The sequence below is a fragment of the Labrus mixtus genome, chromosome 15, assembly GCF_963584025.1.
Source record: "Labrus mixtus chromosome 15, fLabMix1.1, whole genome shotgun sequence".
NCBI classification, from domain to species: Eukaryota; Metazoa; Chordata; class Actinopteri; order Labriformes; family Labridae; genus Labrus; species Labrus mixtus.
Genome location: NC_083626.1, coordinates 5,386,803 through 5,406,038, shown reverse-complemented (window position 1 = coordinate 5,406,038; position 19,236 = coordinate 5,386,803). Strand labels below are relative to the sequence as shown.

At 39.4% G+C, this 19,236-nt stretch overlaps 2 protein-coding genes across 2 annotated transcripts in view; both read right to left on the bottom strand.

Moving 5' to 3' along the window:
• LOC132989526 (kelch domain-containing protein 8B) overlaps window positions 1-4,395 on the bottom strand; it is a 42,717-nt gene extending 38,322 nt beyond the window's left edge. Inside the window, exon 1 of the mRNA XM_061057216.1 lies at window positions 3,960-4,395. The gene's annotated coding sequence lies outside the window, so the exon portion shown is untranslated. The remainder of the gene's footprint in view (window positions 1-3,959) is intronic.
• Window positions 4,396-6,568: 2,173 nt separating this feature from the next.
• On the bottom strand, window positions 6,569-18,549 carry si:dkey-32e6.3 (uncharacterized). Its single transcript, XM_061058272.1, has 7 exons — window positions 18,173-18,549; window positions 16,754-16,926; window positions 13,984-14,202; window positions 11,689-11,849; window positions 11,455-11,587; window positions 8,891-10,957; window positions 6,569-8,833 (listed from the first exon to the last, which is right to left on the bottom strand). The coding sequence occupies exons 1-6, from the start codon at window positions 18,444-18,446 to the stop codon at window positions 10,781-10,783; spliced, it is 1,137 nt and encodes a 378-aa protein (XP_060914255.1). The 5' UTR covers window positions 18,447-18,549; the 3' UTR covers window positions 6,569-8,833; window positions 8,891-10,780.
• Window positions 18,550-19,236: the final 687 nt, after the last annotated feature.

Below are 19,236 nucleotides of genomic sequence, written 5' to 3'. Positions count from 1 at the left end.
TTCATTGCCCAAAGGGGCTAAATGAACATACACTGATGATGGTTTAGGGGTTCCAAAGTTTAGCCTCACCTGTGACCTTTCAGTTCACTTCCACTGGCTTGTTTAGAGGTTTTGCAACAGAATAGCTTTGAATACGTCATTTTAAAAGTTGTTTTATGAGGTTGGTATTGATAACTGAAGATAACATTTGATGGATGAAATAAAAAGGTTTGTAATGTGTTGGTTACTGAGCTTTGGCAATGATATGTGTGAAGGATTGTGTAACCTTTGCAGAGAGATTTGCTCCATTAAGGTAACTGGCTACTGCAGTAACTTCATATTTATCACACAGTTATGAGGCCGCTATTGAACTCCTCTTCTATTATTCATCAAGAAAGTAATTATGCATTTTGTCAAAGTGTCCAAATGTTCCTGACAAGACAGAATGTGCCTGCTTTAGCTGCTAAGCTGCTAGTTTTCTTCAATGTATCTCATCATGAAGCACCCTCCTGTGTGTTGGCAGGCTGGATGTTCAAACTGCCCACTGAAAGAGTCCTGCATAATCCTGGGATGGAAATATTGGCTCAGGTCCAAGCTCATCTACTCACTGAGTGTCTGTAGTGCTGCTGTGTGTATGGTAGAGACAGTATCAGTCCCACACAAACACCTTAAGCTCATTTAAAAAATGTATACAGTACGCTTAAAAACCAGCTCTGTCCTGCAGAGTCCGGGGGTTACATTAATCAAAGCATGTGTAGAACAAGGTCAAAAGACAAACTCACACAGGGCTGTAGGATCTAGCTGCTCTTTACCTGAAACTAACATAAAAAAATGAATACCTGGCATTAAAAAAGTCAAAACAACAGGACTACCTGACCCATCAGTAATGTCACATGTAGACTGGACTTAATATTGATTTACATTACAAAACATCGATTAGTACACTGAGTAAGGTTAGTTCTAAAAAAAGAAATCCAACCTAAAAGTCTGGAAGTTGAAGTCTGAAAAACAGTTGAATATAGAATATTAGAAAGGGGGAGCATAAAATGGAAGCTTCCCAGCATGCATCAGGGCAACAAACCTACTAGACGGCCGTTCTTCAGAATAAACTCATATTTCAGGACAATCTTTTCAGAGTCCTGGAACTTGTGAAAATGTTCAGCGAGGACTGAAGGCTGCCGGTGCTAGCGCTACTAACGTTAGCCAAACGCAGGAAACTCATTGTTCATCCGCTGACATTTTAAGATAAAAGTTAATTATTTTGACTGTTTTCTGAGTGGTTTCTTACCATCAGAATATCGTTTGGTATAAATATAAATTTCATTTAACTGTTTAGAAAATTAGTCAGTTGGGGACACTAACACTGAACTTTAAGTGTACATAATTACATAATTACATAATTACATAATTACATATTTAGGGTTCTTTGCCAACCAATCAAGTTTCAGTTTCTAGCTGTGAAAGGGAACATATTTGTGTGTGTTAGATATTTTGGAAAAAAAACATTACAAACAGTAAAGGCCTTAGTAGGCGTACATTTATCAGGGAGGGTCACACAGGAGGCACATGACACTAGAGACTGTTTTCTTGTCTCTCTCTGTTCACCCGCACACAATGTAACTGTCAGTTGACCCTTTTCACAACTGCACAACACAGCGGTACCCAGGGGTCAAGCAAGGGGAGATCGTCAACTAATCTATGTCAGACTGTGCAGAATAATCAAAATAAACCACGTTTAGGAAATTCCCTCCAGACATTACTGAGGTCGGGTTTACAAAACTGGAACAGACATGAGGTCACAGTGACCTTGACCTTTGTTATTGGACCACCAAAATTAAATCAGTTCACGGAATCCAAGTAGACTTTTGTTTCAAATTTGAAGATAGTTCCTGAGATGATATGTTACCAAGAGTGAGACAGATGGACAGCCTGAAAATATAAAGCTTACGGACAAAACTGTCGCTGCCGCAGAGGAATACAAAATCAGACTGCCTTCAATTTTTGTCAGGTTCAACAGGAGGGCAGGCATTCATTTGGAAATCACAAAAAACAACAAAATAAAAGAAAATATAAGGACTAGATCTGCACTACTCCCTAAAAGAAACCATGGAATAACAGAAAAAATTAAAGTATGATGAAGAGATGCTACTCAAATTAAATAAGAGAAGCAGGAAAATGGAGCCAACAGAAGTAAGAATATGGGGATTTTCCTGGGGAAACCTCATTTAAAAGATAAATGTCTGTTTAAGTTTAGTTGAGACCACCAAGCTTCAGGGTTGTGTCCGCTCTGGCCTTTCGCTTGAACTTTAGTTTAAACATAGCTTTACATTTACTAGAAGAAATCATTTCATCCTCCACACACAACTGATGCTTATTGAAATTATTAATGGGCGAGGAAAGTCAATTTGTAACGCTTCTACAGTTAAATAATAGCCCGTATTATGTTGGGATTTCAATTCATCCCTTAATGTCTAACAAGCCGTTGTGCCAGCTACAACATCAGCAGCTAATTTCATACATGATTTCCTACTCAGCCGCTCCATCTGTCTTTGTCCCTGACTTCCTGTGTGCTCTGACAGGGACAAAGAGGCAGAGCCCAGCCTGTCAGAGCTGAGTCCTGATTGAGGGTGGCATTCTGCTGGCACAATGTAAGAGCCACCGCGGCACCACGCTTCTCTGCTGGATCCGGCTCGACAGGCCCAGACGCTGCATGTCACTTGTAATCCTCCTATATGCAAATTACCTCACACCAAGTTAGGAGCTATCATCGCAGGTCAGTTTTGGAGAAGTAGCACCAACTCAGAGAGAGAGAGGGAGAGGACAAAAGAGCGATGGAGGAATGGTAAATGGACTTGACCTTATATAGCACTTTTCTAGTCTTCTGACTACTCAATGCACTTTTACATCACATGTCACACCTACACATTCACACACTGATGGCAAAGGTTTCTATGTAGTGAGACCATCAGAAGTAACTCATCCCATTCATACGACAAAGCAGTGGGAGCAATTTGGGGTTAAGTGTCTTACCCAAAGACACAACAGACATGTAGCTGAAGGAGCTGGGGATCAAGCCCTCGACTTTCCGGTTGAGAGACACACTGTGCCACAGCCGGATGAACATTCCCTCAAGCAGACCGGACAGAAGAAAGAGTAAAGAGCAGATTTTTTAAGTTATTTTATCTGTAGGAGGCCTCCATGTGAGGAAAGTTATGGAGAGAGAGAAAGTAGGGTGTTAAAGCAGCAATGCCACCATGCCCAGGTGGAGGACTCAACAGAAACACACTCAACTGAGTAAAAAGAGAGCAGAAAGTTGAGGCTGCAAGACAATCAAGACGGACTCTTTATGTGCCAGTGACTGACAGCTGCAACCAGATGTTTGGCAGTGCAACAGCTGGCACCGGTTTACAGAGAGAGGACGCATGTCACTAAACAGCAGGATAGAATTTTCCCAACAACCTCTCTCTCCTACATCCCTGGATCTGCAGCAAAAATCACGCAACACACACACACACACATCACTTTACTCTTTAGTGGTAAAATCCCTGCAGCTGATATTATCTGCCATTCTTTACATGTCCATTACATAACATCTGATGACTGACAACAAATCAAACCCCCCCGGGATTAACAGTCCTGTAATACTGACCTGCGATGGGATTATTTTACATATCGCGTCCGAAGTGTTTTCCTGATCCTTATTCACAATGTTATCACTCAAACTGCACGAATAAACTCCGGTTTATTAAGTATCCTCACATGTCTGACAACGATATGATCCCCATTGCAGCGCACTGTAAACAACTAAGCCTCACGACCAACACAGCAACACATGTGCGCATAGGTGAAGCGCCATACTGCACCAACCTGAGCAGGGTACCAGGGCATAAAGCCAGGTTTCACAAGTCCGCATGCTCGTCTTGTAGGCTACTCGATAATAAACGCAACAAGGTGGAAAGTTTGGAGACAGCAGTCCTTACCTTTCTGTCCGGTGGATGGGCTGCAGGTATGGCTGTATGGCACACGTCACGTTAGCAGCGGTGGAATTTCCGCTCCTGTTTGTTGTGAACCTGTTCAGTGTGAGAATCCAGCGGAAACAACAGTCACTTTCGCCCTTCTTTCCACTGACTGGTCTTTCCCTCCACCCTGCATCCTCTCCTCCCCTCACTCACCAGTGCGCATTTACGCAATCCCGACACACCGCATACTCGTGCGTTCCCAATGCCAGCTGTTACTCCCCCAACAGTAAGTGACAACACTCGAGTGATCCACCCTTTAACTCGAATATTTCAAGCGCACCCCAGTGCCTTTTTGTGGTCTTCAGATGCAAAGAATAAAGCTGTTGGTGTCAGGGATGCACCAATCACCAGCAGCATCAGGTAACTCCAGACTCACCTGAGAGGAAGGATTCCGCCTTCAAACGTCACGAGCCTGCAAGAGCTGCACTGCTGCCCCCATGTGGATCGAGGGAAGTCATGATACTAACTAAAAAATACAAATACAAATCGCAGTCAGAGGTGTACTTTATTCAGGTGTTTTGCATTAAAGCATCAAACATGCTGTGAGGAAAAAAGACAATTTAACGCATGATTTCAGAAAAGAGCTATAAAGGAGAATATGAAAGAAATGAATGAAAAAAACAAGTTGAACTAACTTATTAAATAATAAGTGTCCTCTCCCATTGGTTGTTATATTAGACAGAAAGTGAGATATTAATCTCTCATCTGTGTCTTCCTGGTTTGATTGAAGCCATCAAAAAAAAATCAATACCTGTGCAAACTTTGTTTCACCCTGTGGTTGATTTAACTTATTTTCATGCTCCATGTGGTGATTAAAGTGTCACAGAGCCCTTAACGGAAGAATGTGCCAGAAAACATAACAAAGTGTGCCTTTGTCCTTCAGGTGAGAAAACCTGATGCAGTGCACAAAAATACTCAGATCATAAAACAAGTTTAAGACAAAAAAGTGTAGGAACTGATTCATCATGAATAAACTAAACGTGGTCTTTCAACAGATCCACAAAGTGTGACACAAAACACTGTGTCATTGAAGCATGTCATTTAGCAGTGTGCTGCAATGTTTTCAAGTCTGCAACCAAAGTTTTAGTGAGTGCTGGTTTATCAGGTCATTTTAACAGTTACATCGACAAGGTAGGTCAGGTAGGGAAAAGCAACGTTATAAAATAAGAGGGAGAGCAACAGACCTCATTTAATTCAGAATTTGAAAGCAAAACAACTGAAATGAAAGAGTGAAAAAGTCACTTGCATTAGAGTGGAAGTGATGCGATTTAAAAATTAAATCGCTATATGGCTCAGCACCACAATACATCTCAGAACTTCTGCAGCCCTACTCCCCGTCCACATCACTCAGAGGCTGAGGACCAGAGGAGGAGAGGTTGGCCCCCCACACTGCCTGTTTTTGTCTTAAAACTCATTTTTACACCTCAGGTTTTAAAGATTTTAGGTGTCTTTATTGTGGACATAGGACAGTGGATGGAGTCAGAAATCAGGGAGAGAGAGAGGGAGGGGAAAGACATGCAGGAAAGGAGCCACAGTTCAGATTCGAACCTGGACTGCCCGCTTGGCCAGCTACAGTCTCTGTACACGGGTTGTGCGCACTAATCCACTATGCCGCCTATGCCCCACTTTTTACGGTTCAACTTGTGTTTTTATTTCTTTCACTTTTTCTTTTAAAATTATTATTATTTGTTATTTATTTGTAACCACTATCTTATGTGGACTGTAAAGCACTTTGGTGAACACTGCTGCTCTCTGGATAAAGCTGGATTGGAATATAGTTATCTCTGAAAAGGAAAACCTTTTGTGATAATCACTTCACTGTATAAAGACTCATCAGAGGTAGATTAGAGCAAAGATAAACATGACAGAAGTAAATAAAAGCAGGACAGATTTCTGTATTTTACTTCATTTCACCCCTCAGGGCTAACACCGAGGTGCCATCTGCTTTGTAAGTAAATCATCAAAGCTTCAGTTAATTGCCAGCAGTGCCACCATCATCCATCACAATCAGCCTGGGACTTGTCCAGACATAACATGTCACATATTGATTTGTCGGACCTCTCTCCCATAACGACTCAATCAATTACAGAACACTTTAAATGGAGTACAAGAATCAGGATTCCCTGTCCAAATCTCACATCAAACATGTCTGTGCAGCACGGCTTTCATTTCTAATCTAATGCCAAACTACAGAGTGAGAATCAGTTTATCTCAGGCTCTCTCTCTCTCTCCTGCTTCCTCACATGATTTCAACCTGAACTAACTCCGGGGAGCAGCAGGGAGGCGCTGATAAATGTGAAGATGAGAAAGTTTGCTTTGAAATGCCAGGAAGATGTTTATAGGGTGTTAACGTTCAATGTAATATAGGTGACAAATATCATCTCTTTCCCTTAAAATTGTCTGGCTCCTTAACCTTTGTATCCCACTGATCATGTGGTCATAAGTTATGGTGGAAGACAAATTAAAGCCAATTCAATTATCCAATAAACTGTATTTCTATATAATACACTATCAATCTTATTATGTTGTGTTTCTATAGTAACCTCTTTATCAGTGACAACACAAAACAGTTCATGAAAAGAAACGTTCAGGTTTATTCAACATCTTACGTTAATATGACATCAGAAAAGATAAATAAATCAGAATATTCAAGGTTTGATGTGTCATACATGAGGCAGCCTGAGAATTAAAGAAGTGGTGTGGGTGTGATGTCAGTGAATGACTCAACAGTGATTCACAATGACGAGCTTATTTAGATAAATGGCCAACATGGCACCTCGTGCACAGCCTGAACACGTTCTCAAGTTGCCGACGGTTGCAGGAACAAACCACAAAAAATAAATCAAAAGTCTGTGGCACACTGAAAATAACTACTGTATTTTATTGTGAGCTAACGACATGTTTCGCCTGTAGCTTCCTCAGGTTCGCCCAGTGCGCGTTGTTCGCTCATGATAAAGTAAAGTTATTTTCAGTGTGCCACAGAGTTTTGATTTAAGCTTAATTAGATCTGATCATTATTTAAATGGTGAGTTTCAGTGTGCAAAATATTGTATTCAAAGAGTCAGGCTACATTGTTACCTTTTCATAAAATGTTGTCTTTGAATTCAAAGTGCAAAACACTAAATCATTGCTCATCAGTAAAAAGCCATCTCAATCAGCTCAGCAACTATTTGTCCATTTCTGTCAGTACTTTTTCTCTCGATCAATACAACCTGTTGTTGCGAGCCTTTTCTTTGTTTCTCAGAACTCTAGTTTGACTTTGGAAAAGAATATACAAGTTATTAAAATATCTAAGGTTTAGAGTCAAAAGTAATATGTAACAAACTTTGTGGTTGAAAAACTGGTGAGTAAACTTGTGTACTGAAGAAATCGTCATTTTAATTAGTATGGATATAGAATGTGTAGTCTATATTTACAGTAATACGCAAAAAGATACTTTCTTATCTTAAAAAAACGGACAAAAGTCTTTGTAAGTGCTTTTTCTTTCTCATTGCTGCACTTATAAAAAATAATATAACAGCTTTTGTTTGGATGAAAATCAGTGACTGTTTAGACTCTAGAAGCACAGTATCATTAATAAAATCTTCCTCATTTAAAAATGAAGATGATCTAATAAACCTGTGCATGATACTCAACCTTTGTTATTGGGATGATAGCTTCTTCTTTATTTAAGTTTTGCACATTGAAACTCATATTTTACTCATCATTATGAACTACTGTAACGTTATCAACAACAAAGCTTTCTATACCTGCTTGTCTTTGTATTTGTCTTTCCATTGAACTCATTGCATGCTCCCTTTTAAATTAATGTTGCACATATATTAAAAAAGCTACTGGTTTTATTTCAGAAACCAATATTTGAGTATTCTCTCTTTAAAGGTCACATATTATGCAAAATACTATTCACCATGTTTTTCTCTAACAATATGTGTCTCTAGACTGACTACAAACCCCCCAATGATGAGAAAAGTCCATCCCCTCTGTCTTTTACCTGCTCCACTTTTCAGAAAATGTGTGCTCAAACAGGCCGTTTGGAGATTTTCCCTTTGTGACATCACAAAGGGCAGTAACCCCTCCCCCAGGTGGGTGACACTCCCACAGCTAGGTGTTTTTTCTGCCCTCTGAGTCTGCCTTCTCACTGTTAAACATTGGGTATGGTGCAAGACAGCCCAAGCCACCCAAGACCTTCCAGAGAGGGGGCGTGGTCAGACACAGCTCATTTACATATTTAAAGCTACATACACAGAAACAGCCTGTTCTGAGCAGGGTTGAAATAGAGGGGATTATAGACATGATCAAATACAGGATCAGAGTGGATTTTTAGCAAGAAGCTTCACAGACATGTTTTGTGGAGCTCTGAGACTTATTGAAACTTGTTAAAAAGGAGGAGAATATGTGACCTTTAAAGTGTTTTTACTGTTTGCTTTCAGCAGTCAGTCTCTCTAAGTTTGACCTGAGAAAAAAAGAAGACCCCCTGAACTTTAAAAATAAATAAATATCCTAAAAACCCTTAACTTAAAAGAAGCACAACTTCCACACAAAATCTTTTAGCAAAAGTTTGACACAAGTGTCCTTTTGAATAATAAAAACTGAAGTACATTTTTCATAGCATCCCACAGCTGTATCCACTATAACTATGTGCTGAGAGAGAATATTACTTTGTATAACAAGACTGCGCTAACATCAGCTTCATGGATAATGATGTCTGAACGTACCTTAACATTTTAGGAAATTAAATGCGTGCTTATGAATTCAATATTGAGACTTTTGAATCTAATACAATGTCTAATGATTCTCACTAAAAATACAGTCACATCATCCTGAAGTCCTTCTGACTGCAAAGCTGTCACAAGCAGTTTTCACATATGCACTGCTCCCGAGATTCTCCTGACCTGGCTGTTCACATATGCTCCTCACAGCAGGAGGCTATCTCTGCCAGACGGGAGGGGGTGGCGGGGGGGTCTCATGAGGTAAGACGTCAAGTATAAAAAAGTTGCGGAAGTAACAGAGGAAGCAACAGAGTCTGCTAAACGACGCTATAATGAGAGTATTTACCTTTACATCAATGCTACGTTTACTTTAACGGTATCCCAACAACCAAAATGTGGCTGTTTGTGTCCGGCAAATATCAGGAGTTTATCAGGACTTTTCTGCAAGTGTGAAAAACCCTAATAATGTGTTTATCATTCACTAAACTGTCAAAATATTCAAGTATTACCTTTCTGTCCTGGCTGGATGTAAACACTACAGACAATCGCCTCAAGTGGATATGAAAATAAAGGCTCTTAACGATCAAACATGAAGCTACTTGACAGCGTATCATCGTGAGGAAGACAGATGAAGAGCTGATCATCTGATGCAGTTATGCAGTATACAACTACCTCAACGCTTGAGAGTTTTTGCACCATGCCAGACCCCAATTATACTGTCTGACACAGATTTCAGAGTTAGGGCGATTAATCAGTGGCAGGATAATTAGCCACAGAGCCCTTCATCAAGGAGTCTGCGCCAGCCGCTTTGCAGCTTAATTAAGTCCAAAAACTCTTCATGTGGTGGATCATGTAAGGACAGCCGACTGTACAGTGTATTTCTAAAGTGCTCTTTGTGTAACCTGACATGTTTGCTGACTTCTGTGCTGGAGTGGATCAAGTATGAGCTGCCACACCTTCTCACTCAAATGCTTTTAGTTTGACCTGAAATTTGTTTAGAATATTTTATCTTGCGTAGTTGTATTATATCCTTATCTAGGTTTTTGGTAAAGCAACGTTATACAAGCCTCTATGTTGGTTTTAAAATCCTTCAGTGATGGAGTGCAGTTTACACTCTCTAGAAAAGTCAGTCTGAGATCGACTCGAGCCTTTCTGCAAATTCATACAGAGACTACATGGCTGCAGCAGAGCAGCTTCATGTGGCTACTGTGAAGTTTCATTTATTCAAAACGTCCTTTGCTCAAACAGCTTTTTCTGTGAAAGGAGCAAAAATCTTGGAACTCGCTACCTGATTACTTGAAGCTTACTGCAAACTTTACCGCTTTTAAGAGAGACACCAAATCCTGGTAAGTTCAGCAACAGACTTGTACTCATGTCTAATTGTTTGTAGCTATATCAAAGCTAAATGTGTGTCCTATTGGATCCTTCAGTGCCCAGTTTATTCGTTCTTTTTCCTTTTTAACTGTTTTAATCTTCTATTTCCAGTGTTGCAAATTAGCACCCGCTATAAGCACTATGATACTGGATGGCTGTTTTCAGTTTGTGTATGTATATTGTATCTGTCCTATCAAATAAACCATAAATAAATAAACTTCCTGTTACGTCTTTTCTTTTATGTCATGATGGCTGAATTAAAAATAATAACCTTAGTTTCGGTTTTCTTCTGAGCTTTCTGCCAGGGAGTCATGTCCCACTACGTGTGATCGTACCCCCTCAACCAAATGTTAGCTAACTTTTGACCTTAACCCAATTTACAAACTGCAAGAACAGGCGTTCATCGCAAAGAGGGCATTACAAGTCTGAGTTCCATGAACAAAGTTTTTTTTTAATCTGTTATTTTGAAATAGTTCCTTCATTTCCCTTTCAGGTAACCTTCGTCCATAAGTACACTTCTTCTGATTTATAGTTTTCTGAATACTCTTCCTTCAACACCTTGTCAGTCTTTCTTGTAACAGTCTGAACTAGAGTCTACTGTGTCTGCTTGGATTGTACGCTCTGTGTTTATGGAACCCTAAACTGCAGGTTGTCTCACAGACAAACAGACATACATGAGAAAAGGGGTTGATCCAAGTTCTAGCCCGCCCCCTGCTGGAGGTTCCTGTCATAGTTTTCCAGGCAGATGTTGACGCGCTGGGTGAAGTAGCTCGGGTCGGAAATGGCCCTCAGGAGGTCGGTCTGGACCAGCGTGATGTCATAAAGCTCAGAGGTGCAGGCTGTGCGAGTCTCAACGCCACCTGGGTCCAAAAACACCTGAGAAACACACACACACACACAGAAAGTGAGAAACCGAAGGAAAGAGTGGAAGAAAGTGAGAATAAATTAATGGATAGTGGGAAATCTGCCAATGATGTTTACCAACGAAGTATCGAAGTATAATTTACAAGAGGTTTTTAACACAGCAGCACGTACAGCAACAGTATGACAGCTTTCAGTGCCAGTTCACACATCCGTATGCAGCAGTCTTCCACATAACCTCAGGTGTTTCCATGGCTACAATAAACATGTTGTGTCTGTCATGGCGGCTATGTGTTGGCGGCCGCCACGACCAGACAAGTCCAGTTACAACGATACACTTAAGTATTTCTCTGGCTTTGATAACAGTTGGAAATATTTGAGCTAATGTAAGCACTCAACAACAAAAAGAAAACATAGGCTTAGTCAATTTTTTATTAATTTATATATTTTAGAGTAAAAAATCTACATATAAAAATATATATATCTATATATAAAAAAAACAGTGACAGTACCTTTGGATGAACTATGGTATCTTCATCATTCTGTCGAATATTGTCGTCTATAAAGATGTGCTGGACGTTTTGGTCAAAAGGGTCGATCCACAAAGGCTTCCCTCCACGGATGGAGAACCTGTTACTAGCCCACCTGGAGGAGAAACATCCACAGGGAGGTTTAGAAAATGATGGATAAAGGAATGAAGGTCACATTGCCATGATAACTGTTGGCTTTAGGAGTGTTGAGTCTACCAGTCAAAGTGGTCCTGGAAGCCTCCCAGGCCCTGGACTGAGCTGAGGTACTCATACAGGCCTCTCTCTCCATCACGAGATGACACGCGGTCCTCAGCTCGGCTCAGGACGATCGCTCTCTTACTGCAGTGGATCTTGCCTGGAGTCAAGTTCACATTAAGCTGAGCAAAGAGCAAAAAAGGGGAGTCAGAAAGAATAACAAAGAGAGAGAGAGAGAGAACAAAGGCTAGGTTAAGCTATGTTGCGACAACATGGCTGCACACAGACTTGGAATAAATCATTTCTAATAACAACATTCGACTTTCCTCAACATGATGTTTTTATAACGCCTGCTTCTAAAGGATTCTGAGCTTCATGTTGTTTTATGGAGTTAAAAATAAATTAAAAAGTCTATTTTTTTTTTTAATAATTGCAAAAACAGAATATGATAGTTGTGCCACATTTAGGTTGACGAGTGTCATTTTATGTGCCTGAACAGGAGAGGATGTGGTAGGTCGGATTCACAACTCGCTTGCCAGTATTGGTAAGTTATGTTCTTGCAGGGTTTATTTCTCTAAAAAAAGAAGCAGAGACAGAGCACAAAGAAAACGGAAGTAGGAAAAAGGTAGGAAGCCTGAGAACCAAGCGGCAGTCTGTGGTGTTAAAAAAATAAAGATGATGTGCAAAAAAAAAACACTGGTTGCAAAAGCTGAGGAATCCCCATTCAGTCTCATATTAAAATGCTAATTTTCCAGCAGAAATAAACATGTTTACAGCCTTCAAAGAGAATTTTGTATCATTAGCTCTTTTCTTTTTTGGGACACACTGTACAGGCTTTTTTTTTAGAACTTTTTTATTTTAATCAAGCCTTAGATATTTATAAGGTTGAATAATTATGGGCACGGCTGAGTTGACTGACAGGTGGGAGCTTTGTAGCTGTGTGCCAGGATGCTTTAGTCCCGCCTCAGCTACCTCCCTGCCTATAAGAAGATCGATCCAAAGTTAGGATGAGACAGCATTTCCAATGTCAACCACCATCGTTAGGCTTCACAGAGCTTGTTCAAAAAGCAGTGTGTGACATCACTGAGACAACGTCCATGTTTTATACAGTCAATGCTGGGAAAAACACAATAAAAGACCTCCAGCAGTAAGCAATTCTGCCTCAAGCGTTGTTATAAATTAATTACGCAAAACAAATGTAGAACAAGGGCTCATAATCTAAAATGTTCAAACTGATTTCAGCCATGTTAGTGGTTTGTATCTGGGGATAAAAATATCTAAGTTGGAAAGTCAGTGCACTTCTTTTAGTTCAGAGTGAAATATCTTTAAAAAATGTTACAAACATTCACTAAACTTGTAAATTTAACTCAAGTCATTCTGTTAATACCTTTAAAAAATGTCCTCAGCTTAAGTCCCCATTATTTGATTTGCCCTCCATCTGACAGGAGAGTGTGTGAATAAAAATCCTCAGAGTCTGCCAGGTTCACATCTGATTTCTCTTCCACCTGACCTCCCCCATCATCTGTGGAAACTCTCTGGGAGGGGAGTCAAGGACATGCCTGTGTGATTCTGTGTGTGTGGGTGGCAGAGTCTTTGTTAAAGGCCACAGAATGTCACTCTGTTCAACAGAACATCTGTACTTTCCCTCACTTACACACACACATAGAGCTAATGATAAATACAGTACATGTACAAGGGCTATACATTAGCATCTAACATTAGCCAATCACAGGTTATGTATACATTTAAATTTCTTAAATGTTGTCCAATATGATTATTACTTTAATGTTGTATACACCATAGGGCAGACATGAATGCTTGGGTAAAAAAGTTATGGAGCCTTCTTCAGTCATCATTCCTGCAGAGCGTTGACTGTATCTCTAACTAAACTGTGACTAAATATGGTTATCATTGTGGAAGTTTTTTGTTTTGTTTTTACAGTTTTAAATGAAGACAACCTGAATGAACATTTGCAATACATTTTCTGCAAGATCTCTGAAAGCTTCATCTATCTTTGTTCATGCCTTTTAGCCCCTCTTACCCTCTGGTGTGCATAAACTGAGGGGACTTTTCTTATGTCAGAGTAGTTCTATCTTTATTAGCCATCATAAGTAGGTAATAATCAATTCTCCATGCCTGTTCACACAAAATCATATTGTGCAACCAAACTGAGAACCCCTTCAGATGTATTTATTATTAGTATTTTCTAACCATGTCACATATTTCATAAGCAAAATAAAGAAAATACTGACTTGTTGTAGCAATGTCTTATATTAGTTTAGAGCTAAATAATGAAGGTAAGTGATTCTCCTGCACCTTGATTTCAGGCAGATCTGGGAACAGTGGATGCACTCCTTCATTCAGTGCTCTGGACACAGCATTCAGCACACGAGGTAGATCGGTTCCAAACGTACGAAAGACGATGGCAAAGTCCCGCCCATCCTGCACCAGGTCTTTAAAGAGCTGGAAGAAGGAGGGCAAGATCCAGTGGTACAGGCGACCGTCCTCTCCTTTCACAGACATGTCTTTGTCTCTCTGCGGGGCCCAGAGTGAAGGAGAGGTCAAAAACACATGATGGACCACTGAGCCAGGGCTCGAGAATATTGTTTCTATTACTAAAATGCTTTCACAAGTTTCTAGATAGGAAAAAGCAAGCTAAAACAAAAGACAGAAAGAAAGATACATCTCTGATGGGAATCACTCTGAAAGTAAGTGACCCCCTCTTGGTAAGTGTTAAATGTTCTCTGCTAAGTGGTGATAATTATTTGCCAGATATATAAGACATGTGTCTTCTTCCCCCTGAAGCGGGGAGAGAAGCTTGTTATGGGCTACACCTGTAAATCTCTACACCCCCAGGAGTCACTGTTTGGGATTTGTCTTTAATCTTCTGGAAGGTGCCAACAGAAGTGTCATTACAGTAAACTGTGAGGTATTTAAAATCCAAAGCTTCTAATGAGTCGTGAGAATTCCAAACAGAGCAGGTTTCATTTTAATTTTTTTAACTTGAAATATAAACGACCAAAAGGCCAAATCCAACTTAAATACATACAGCTGTCCATGGGGAGAGACGTACAGGTATTTAAAAGGTCACATATTAAACTCCTTTTCAACAAGTTTCAATAAGTCTCAGAGGTCCTCAAAAACATGTCTGTGAAGTTTCTTGTTCTAAATCCACCCTGATCCTGTATTTGATCATGTCTATAAACACCTCTATTTCAGCCCTGCTCAGAACAGGCTGTTTCTGTGTCTGTACCTTTAAATATGTAAATCAGCTGTGTCTGACCACGCCCCCTCTCTGGAAGGGCTTGGGCTTTCTCACACTATTGTTTATGGTGAGAAAGCAGACTCAGAGGGCAGAACAAACACCTAGCTGTGGGAGTGTCACCCACCTGGGGGAGGGGTTACTGCCCTTTGTGATGTCACAAAGTGAAAATCTCCTAACGGCCTGTTTGCACACATTTTCTGAAAAATGGAACAGGTAAAAGACGGAGAGGATGGACTTTTCCCATCATTTGTAGACAGACTAGGGACACTTAATAGTGTTAGAGAAAAACACAGGTAGGGGCATTTTGCATAATATGTGACCTATAAGAGCGGTAATTGAAACTACATGGCTGTAAATGATGTATCATCCGTGTAACCAATCGAGACAAAGGGAGGATACTGGAACAAATCAAAGACAGAAAAATATCAGATCAATTCATAAAGCTCTGTTGCAGCCAATTTGAGTTAGAACCCTCTTCTTCCAATCTAAATTTACAAATTAAATTGTTAGGTTGCAGATTCCCAAAGTTTATAACAGAAACAAGTTTCCAAAGCTCTATGGCGTTCTTCCACTCCTAGAGAAAGAGTTTAATTTGTAGATACTGTGTTTATCAATGGAGCTGTGAGAGTGTGCGAAGGGAGACATCAAGTCCCTCTAAAGTCTTAGGAAAGACAACTATGTTAAACTCCAAAAAACCTTTTAGACCAAAGAGGATAGAGAGGTGGTCACTCAGTTCATAAATTAATGCAATAATGCACCATCATTTCATGTATCAAAAAAGTGAAGACACATGAGAGAGCATGACCTGAGGTTAATTTAGCTCAGAGTAATTCACAGTTTTCATTAGTGTGTCTTCTGTTTATTTATCACATGAGAAAACAGGAGAAGTGTGGTCCTCCATATTTAATCTGTACCTGCTTTTCCCTGACAGGTACAGAATCCTCAGAGAATTTGGTGATAAGCTGCTACCTAGGGTATCGAGATAATAAGTTAAATCCTTTTCAATCCGACTGAAAGTTTCAAGTCAAAAGCTTTCCACTCCAGCAGCTGCTCGAGAGTTTTGACCTCCATCTGAATACATCATCGGAAAGGCTATCTGGGATGTGGTCAGCTTGATTGCAGTAGATACATGTTAAATGCTAACGTTTTGTGACCAAAATATGAGGGAGAAAGAAACAGGCCTGTAGTCTGCAGGATCTATTGGATTTGTTTCTTTTCTTATTGAATAATAGATGAACACTCGGCTCGTAGAGTGAAAGTGTTTGTTTTTTTTTGCTGCAGTTGAATCATTTATCATCAGAAAGTTGTTAAATCTTCATGAAACAGTTTGTAGAACTCTGCTCTGAATCCATCCGCTCCATCCTGTGGGGATTTCTTAATTGCCTCGAATATCTCAGCGACACAGAACCAGAAAGCCATGATTGATCCCATCCAGATGTGAAGTTCAGGAGCTGAATATATGTGTCTCTAAGAGTTGAAGCGCAGAGATAAGATTCTTCAAATTCTGCCGTTTGTCCCGTCATGACTGCACAAGCTACAGATTGTTCTAGTTTATTAGACAAATGTATACCTCAAGCTAGATGTTTAAAAACTGAAATTCCACAAGTGTGTAAAACCCTAAAGGCTAACAGAGCTTGTTTAAATATGGATTATGAACAACTGGAAAGATACATCTGAAGTGGTGAAGTCAAAAACAGAGTTCAGACTCTGAATGTTAAAACAAGTGATCAGAGAAATGAGATCTCTCTCAACTCAAGCCACAACAGAATTTGTGCTGACACTTTCCACGTTCCCTTCTGGTCCAATTTTTATGGTTCTTACCTTGACACCCTCTGGCCAGCGGAGCAGATCCAGATGCTGATCCAGAACCCCACGGAAACATCGGCCCGCAGCAGAGGTGAAACCCGGTGTCCTTCCAAACTGAGAGTAGTAACTAACAGCATCATCGCTCGGTGGGAGCAGAGAGGGGGAGTCACTCAGCCACTCCCACTTTCCTGCATAGAAATGAGGGGAGACACATTTTACACTTTTTTTTTTTTTTTTTTTGAGCGAACACATTGAACTGATCACAGGAGGAGAGGAGGGTGCTGGTAATGTACTAAGGTGAGACAATTTCACTGAACTTGACCATAGAACTGATATAAAATTAAAATGCAGTTTTGAAACCAACAAATAATAAAGTTAAAGAAATGAACAATCAAATTTCCCCAAAGGCTCTGGGAATGTTGGGCACATATGTTTTAACAAACATTTTAATATATTTATTTAACTCTTGAATGAAGGGATGTAGACTAGTGCTCAGCTAAATTATCTTTCAGTGTCATTTCAATATAACAGACAATTGTTGTATTTTATAAAGGCAAAAAAATTACATGTATATATAGTATGATAAACAACATGATATCTGTGCTGTATCTGCTTTCCTTATCTGTAAATATTGACATTGGCCATTTAAAAAAATAAAAATCTTATCTGGCGATGATACTCAGAAACCTAAACTGAAAGCTTTGTCTTCTACAAGTATAATTATGTAACGTACATGACAATGGTAGAGCAAAGGCTCACAAATCAATATTTTCCTCGCCCTAATTTCTAATCTAAGGCAGGCTACTATACGCCATCGTTCATTCAGCCTTTATTTATACTTATATTCTCTATATAAGTATAAATAAATATATATACTTATTTATAAGATCAGTGAGGACCTCATTTACAATGACATCGAGTCATTACAGAATGTATTAAAGACAGACAACAAATCATTAAGAAAAACAGAAGACAGATAAATACAAGACTGTAAAAATCAACAAACTTTTGGTATCTAAGAAGCTAAGACAATAAGTAAGTACTAGATTGTAGAATTAGATTCAAAATGCAAAAATCAACAAAACACAGTTTAATAACTGTGTTGGATTGAGTGGATTTCTGAAAGATAAACAACGGTTCTTTAAAGTTTTGGTTTGTTTGTTTGTTTATTTATTGGTTGTAGCCTACTGCAAGTTTCAGTCCAGTATACCAACAGTGAAAGTCTCTATATCCTGGCTACAAACTCTTTTAAATGACCATTTGGGATATTGATATCTTTAGAAATGGCAAACGAGAAAGTGGATTTTAAATGCACATGTTTATAATGGAATTCAGCCGCAAGAACAATGTGTCCTGTGACAAAGACATAATCACGTGACTGAGCCTGCACACACCTGACCAGTGTTAACACATAATGAATGGATTCCAGTTTACCTTGTTTGTTCATTTTCCCCCACGTCACAGTTGAGAGGAAGTAGTCCAGAGCAGCCACAGTCCCCTGAGACGTCATGGCGTCAGACACCAGGATGGTGTTGTTGAGGTCCACATGCAGGACTAACTTTTTCCTCCGCTCGTGATTTGACCACAGTCCCCGAGGTACTGTCACCGCGGGGTCACCTGTTTCACACAGAACCTCCGGGACCTTTCTGCTCTTTGTCCCGTTAGCTTCTTCACTTTCTCGGCTGTTATTTTCACTAAGCTCCGCCATCAATGTGAACAGTGTTGACAGCTTGTGGCGTGTAAATATTTCAACTAAAAGTTGCTATCTTACCGGCTCAGCTGTCCGTGTTGATGTGCCGGTTGTTACTTCCTCGTTCCCCATGTCATTTCCTTCTTCTACGCACCAATTAATTGTTTACTAAGGACGGAGGAAAGTGCGCCCCCTTCCGGTGCTGCAGAACATTTAAACTGCACACATTTCATAAACTGAATTATAAAAACCTACAAAGAAAGTTATACCATGAAAACAAGCATGATGAAAGTGTCGTGGATTAACACACCTTTGAACTAACTTATTTTAATATTTTCCCACGATTATAATATAGTGAGACAGCAGTGTAGGGTAAAACAAATACATTAGGAAGTCCTGCTTATCATAAAGTATTTAAGATAAAATACAAGTCTTAAAACCTAAAGGCTACTTAAGGTAGTTACCAACAGTGAAAAATACTATCTTTTTAGAATTGTCCATTTGTATTTCTACATCTGTATCATATATTTGTATTTCTAGTAATGCATAGATTTACATTTCAACTTTACCCACAATAATGATTCTTCCTTTGTCATATTCCAACTTGTTTTATTTAGCAAAAGCAAAAACTTTTTCAAAATCATTTTTAAGATATAAAATGCTTTTACTGTTAATCAATCAGAGTGTATTTTTACAAGTGATTTATTCCTTTAGTAGGTTTTTTTTTATTGAAGGATGTTTTTAAGGTATATTTATATTTTAATATCATTGTTATAACTAGTAAAGTGAATCTTAGAGCTAAAACCAT

Excerpts from the sequence above, each read along its gene's own strand:
- si:dkey-32e6.3 (XM_061058272.1), bottom strand. The coding sequence starts at position 18,446 with ATGGCGGAGCTTAGTGAAAATAACAGCCGAGAAAGTGAAGAAGCTAAC. Across the intron at positions 11,850-13,983 it reads CAGATCTGCCTGAAATCAAG|CTTAATGTGAACTTGACTCC; the intron begins GTGCAGGAGAAT and ends CTCTTTGCTCAG. Across the intron at positions 11,588-11,688 it reads TTCCAGGACCACTTTGACTG|GTGGGCTAGTAACAGGTTCT; the intron begins GTAGACTCAACA and ends TTTCTCCTCCAG.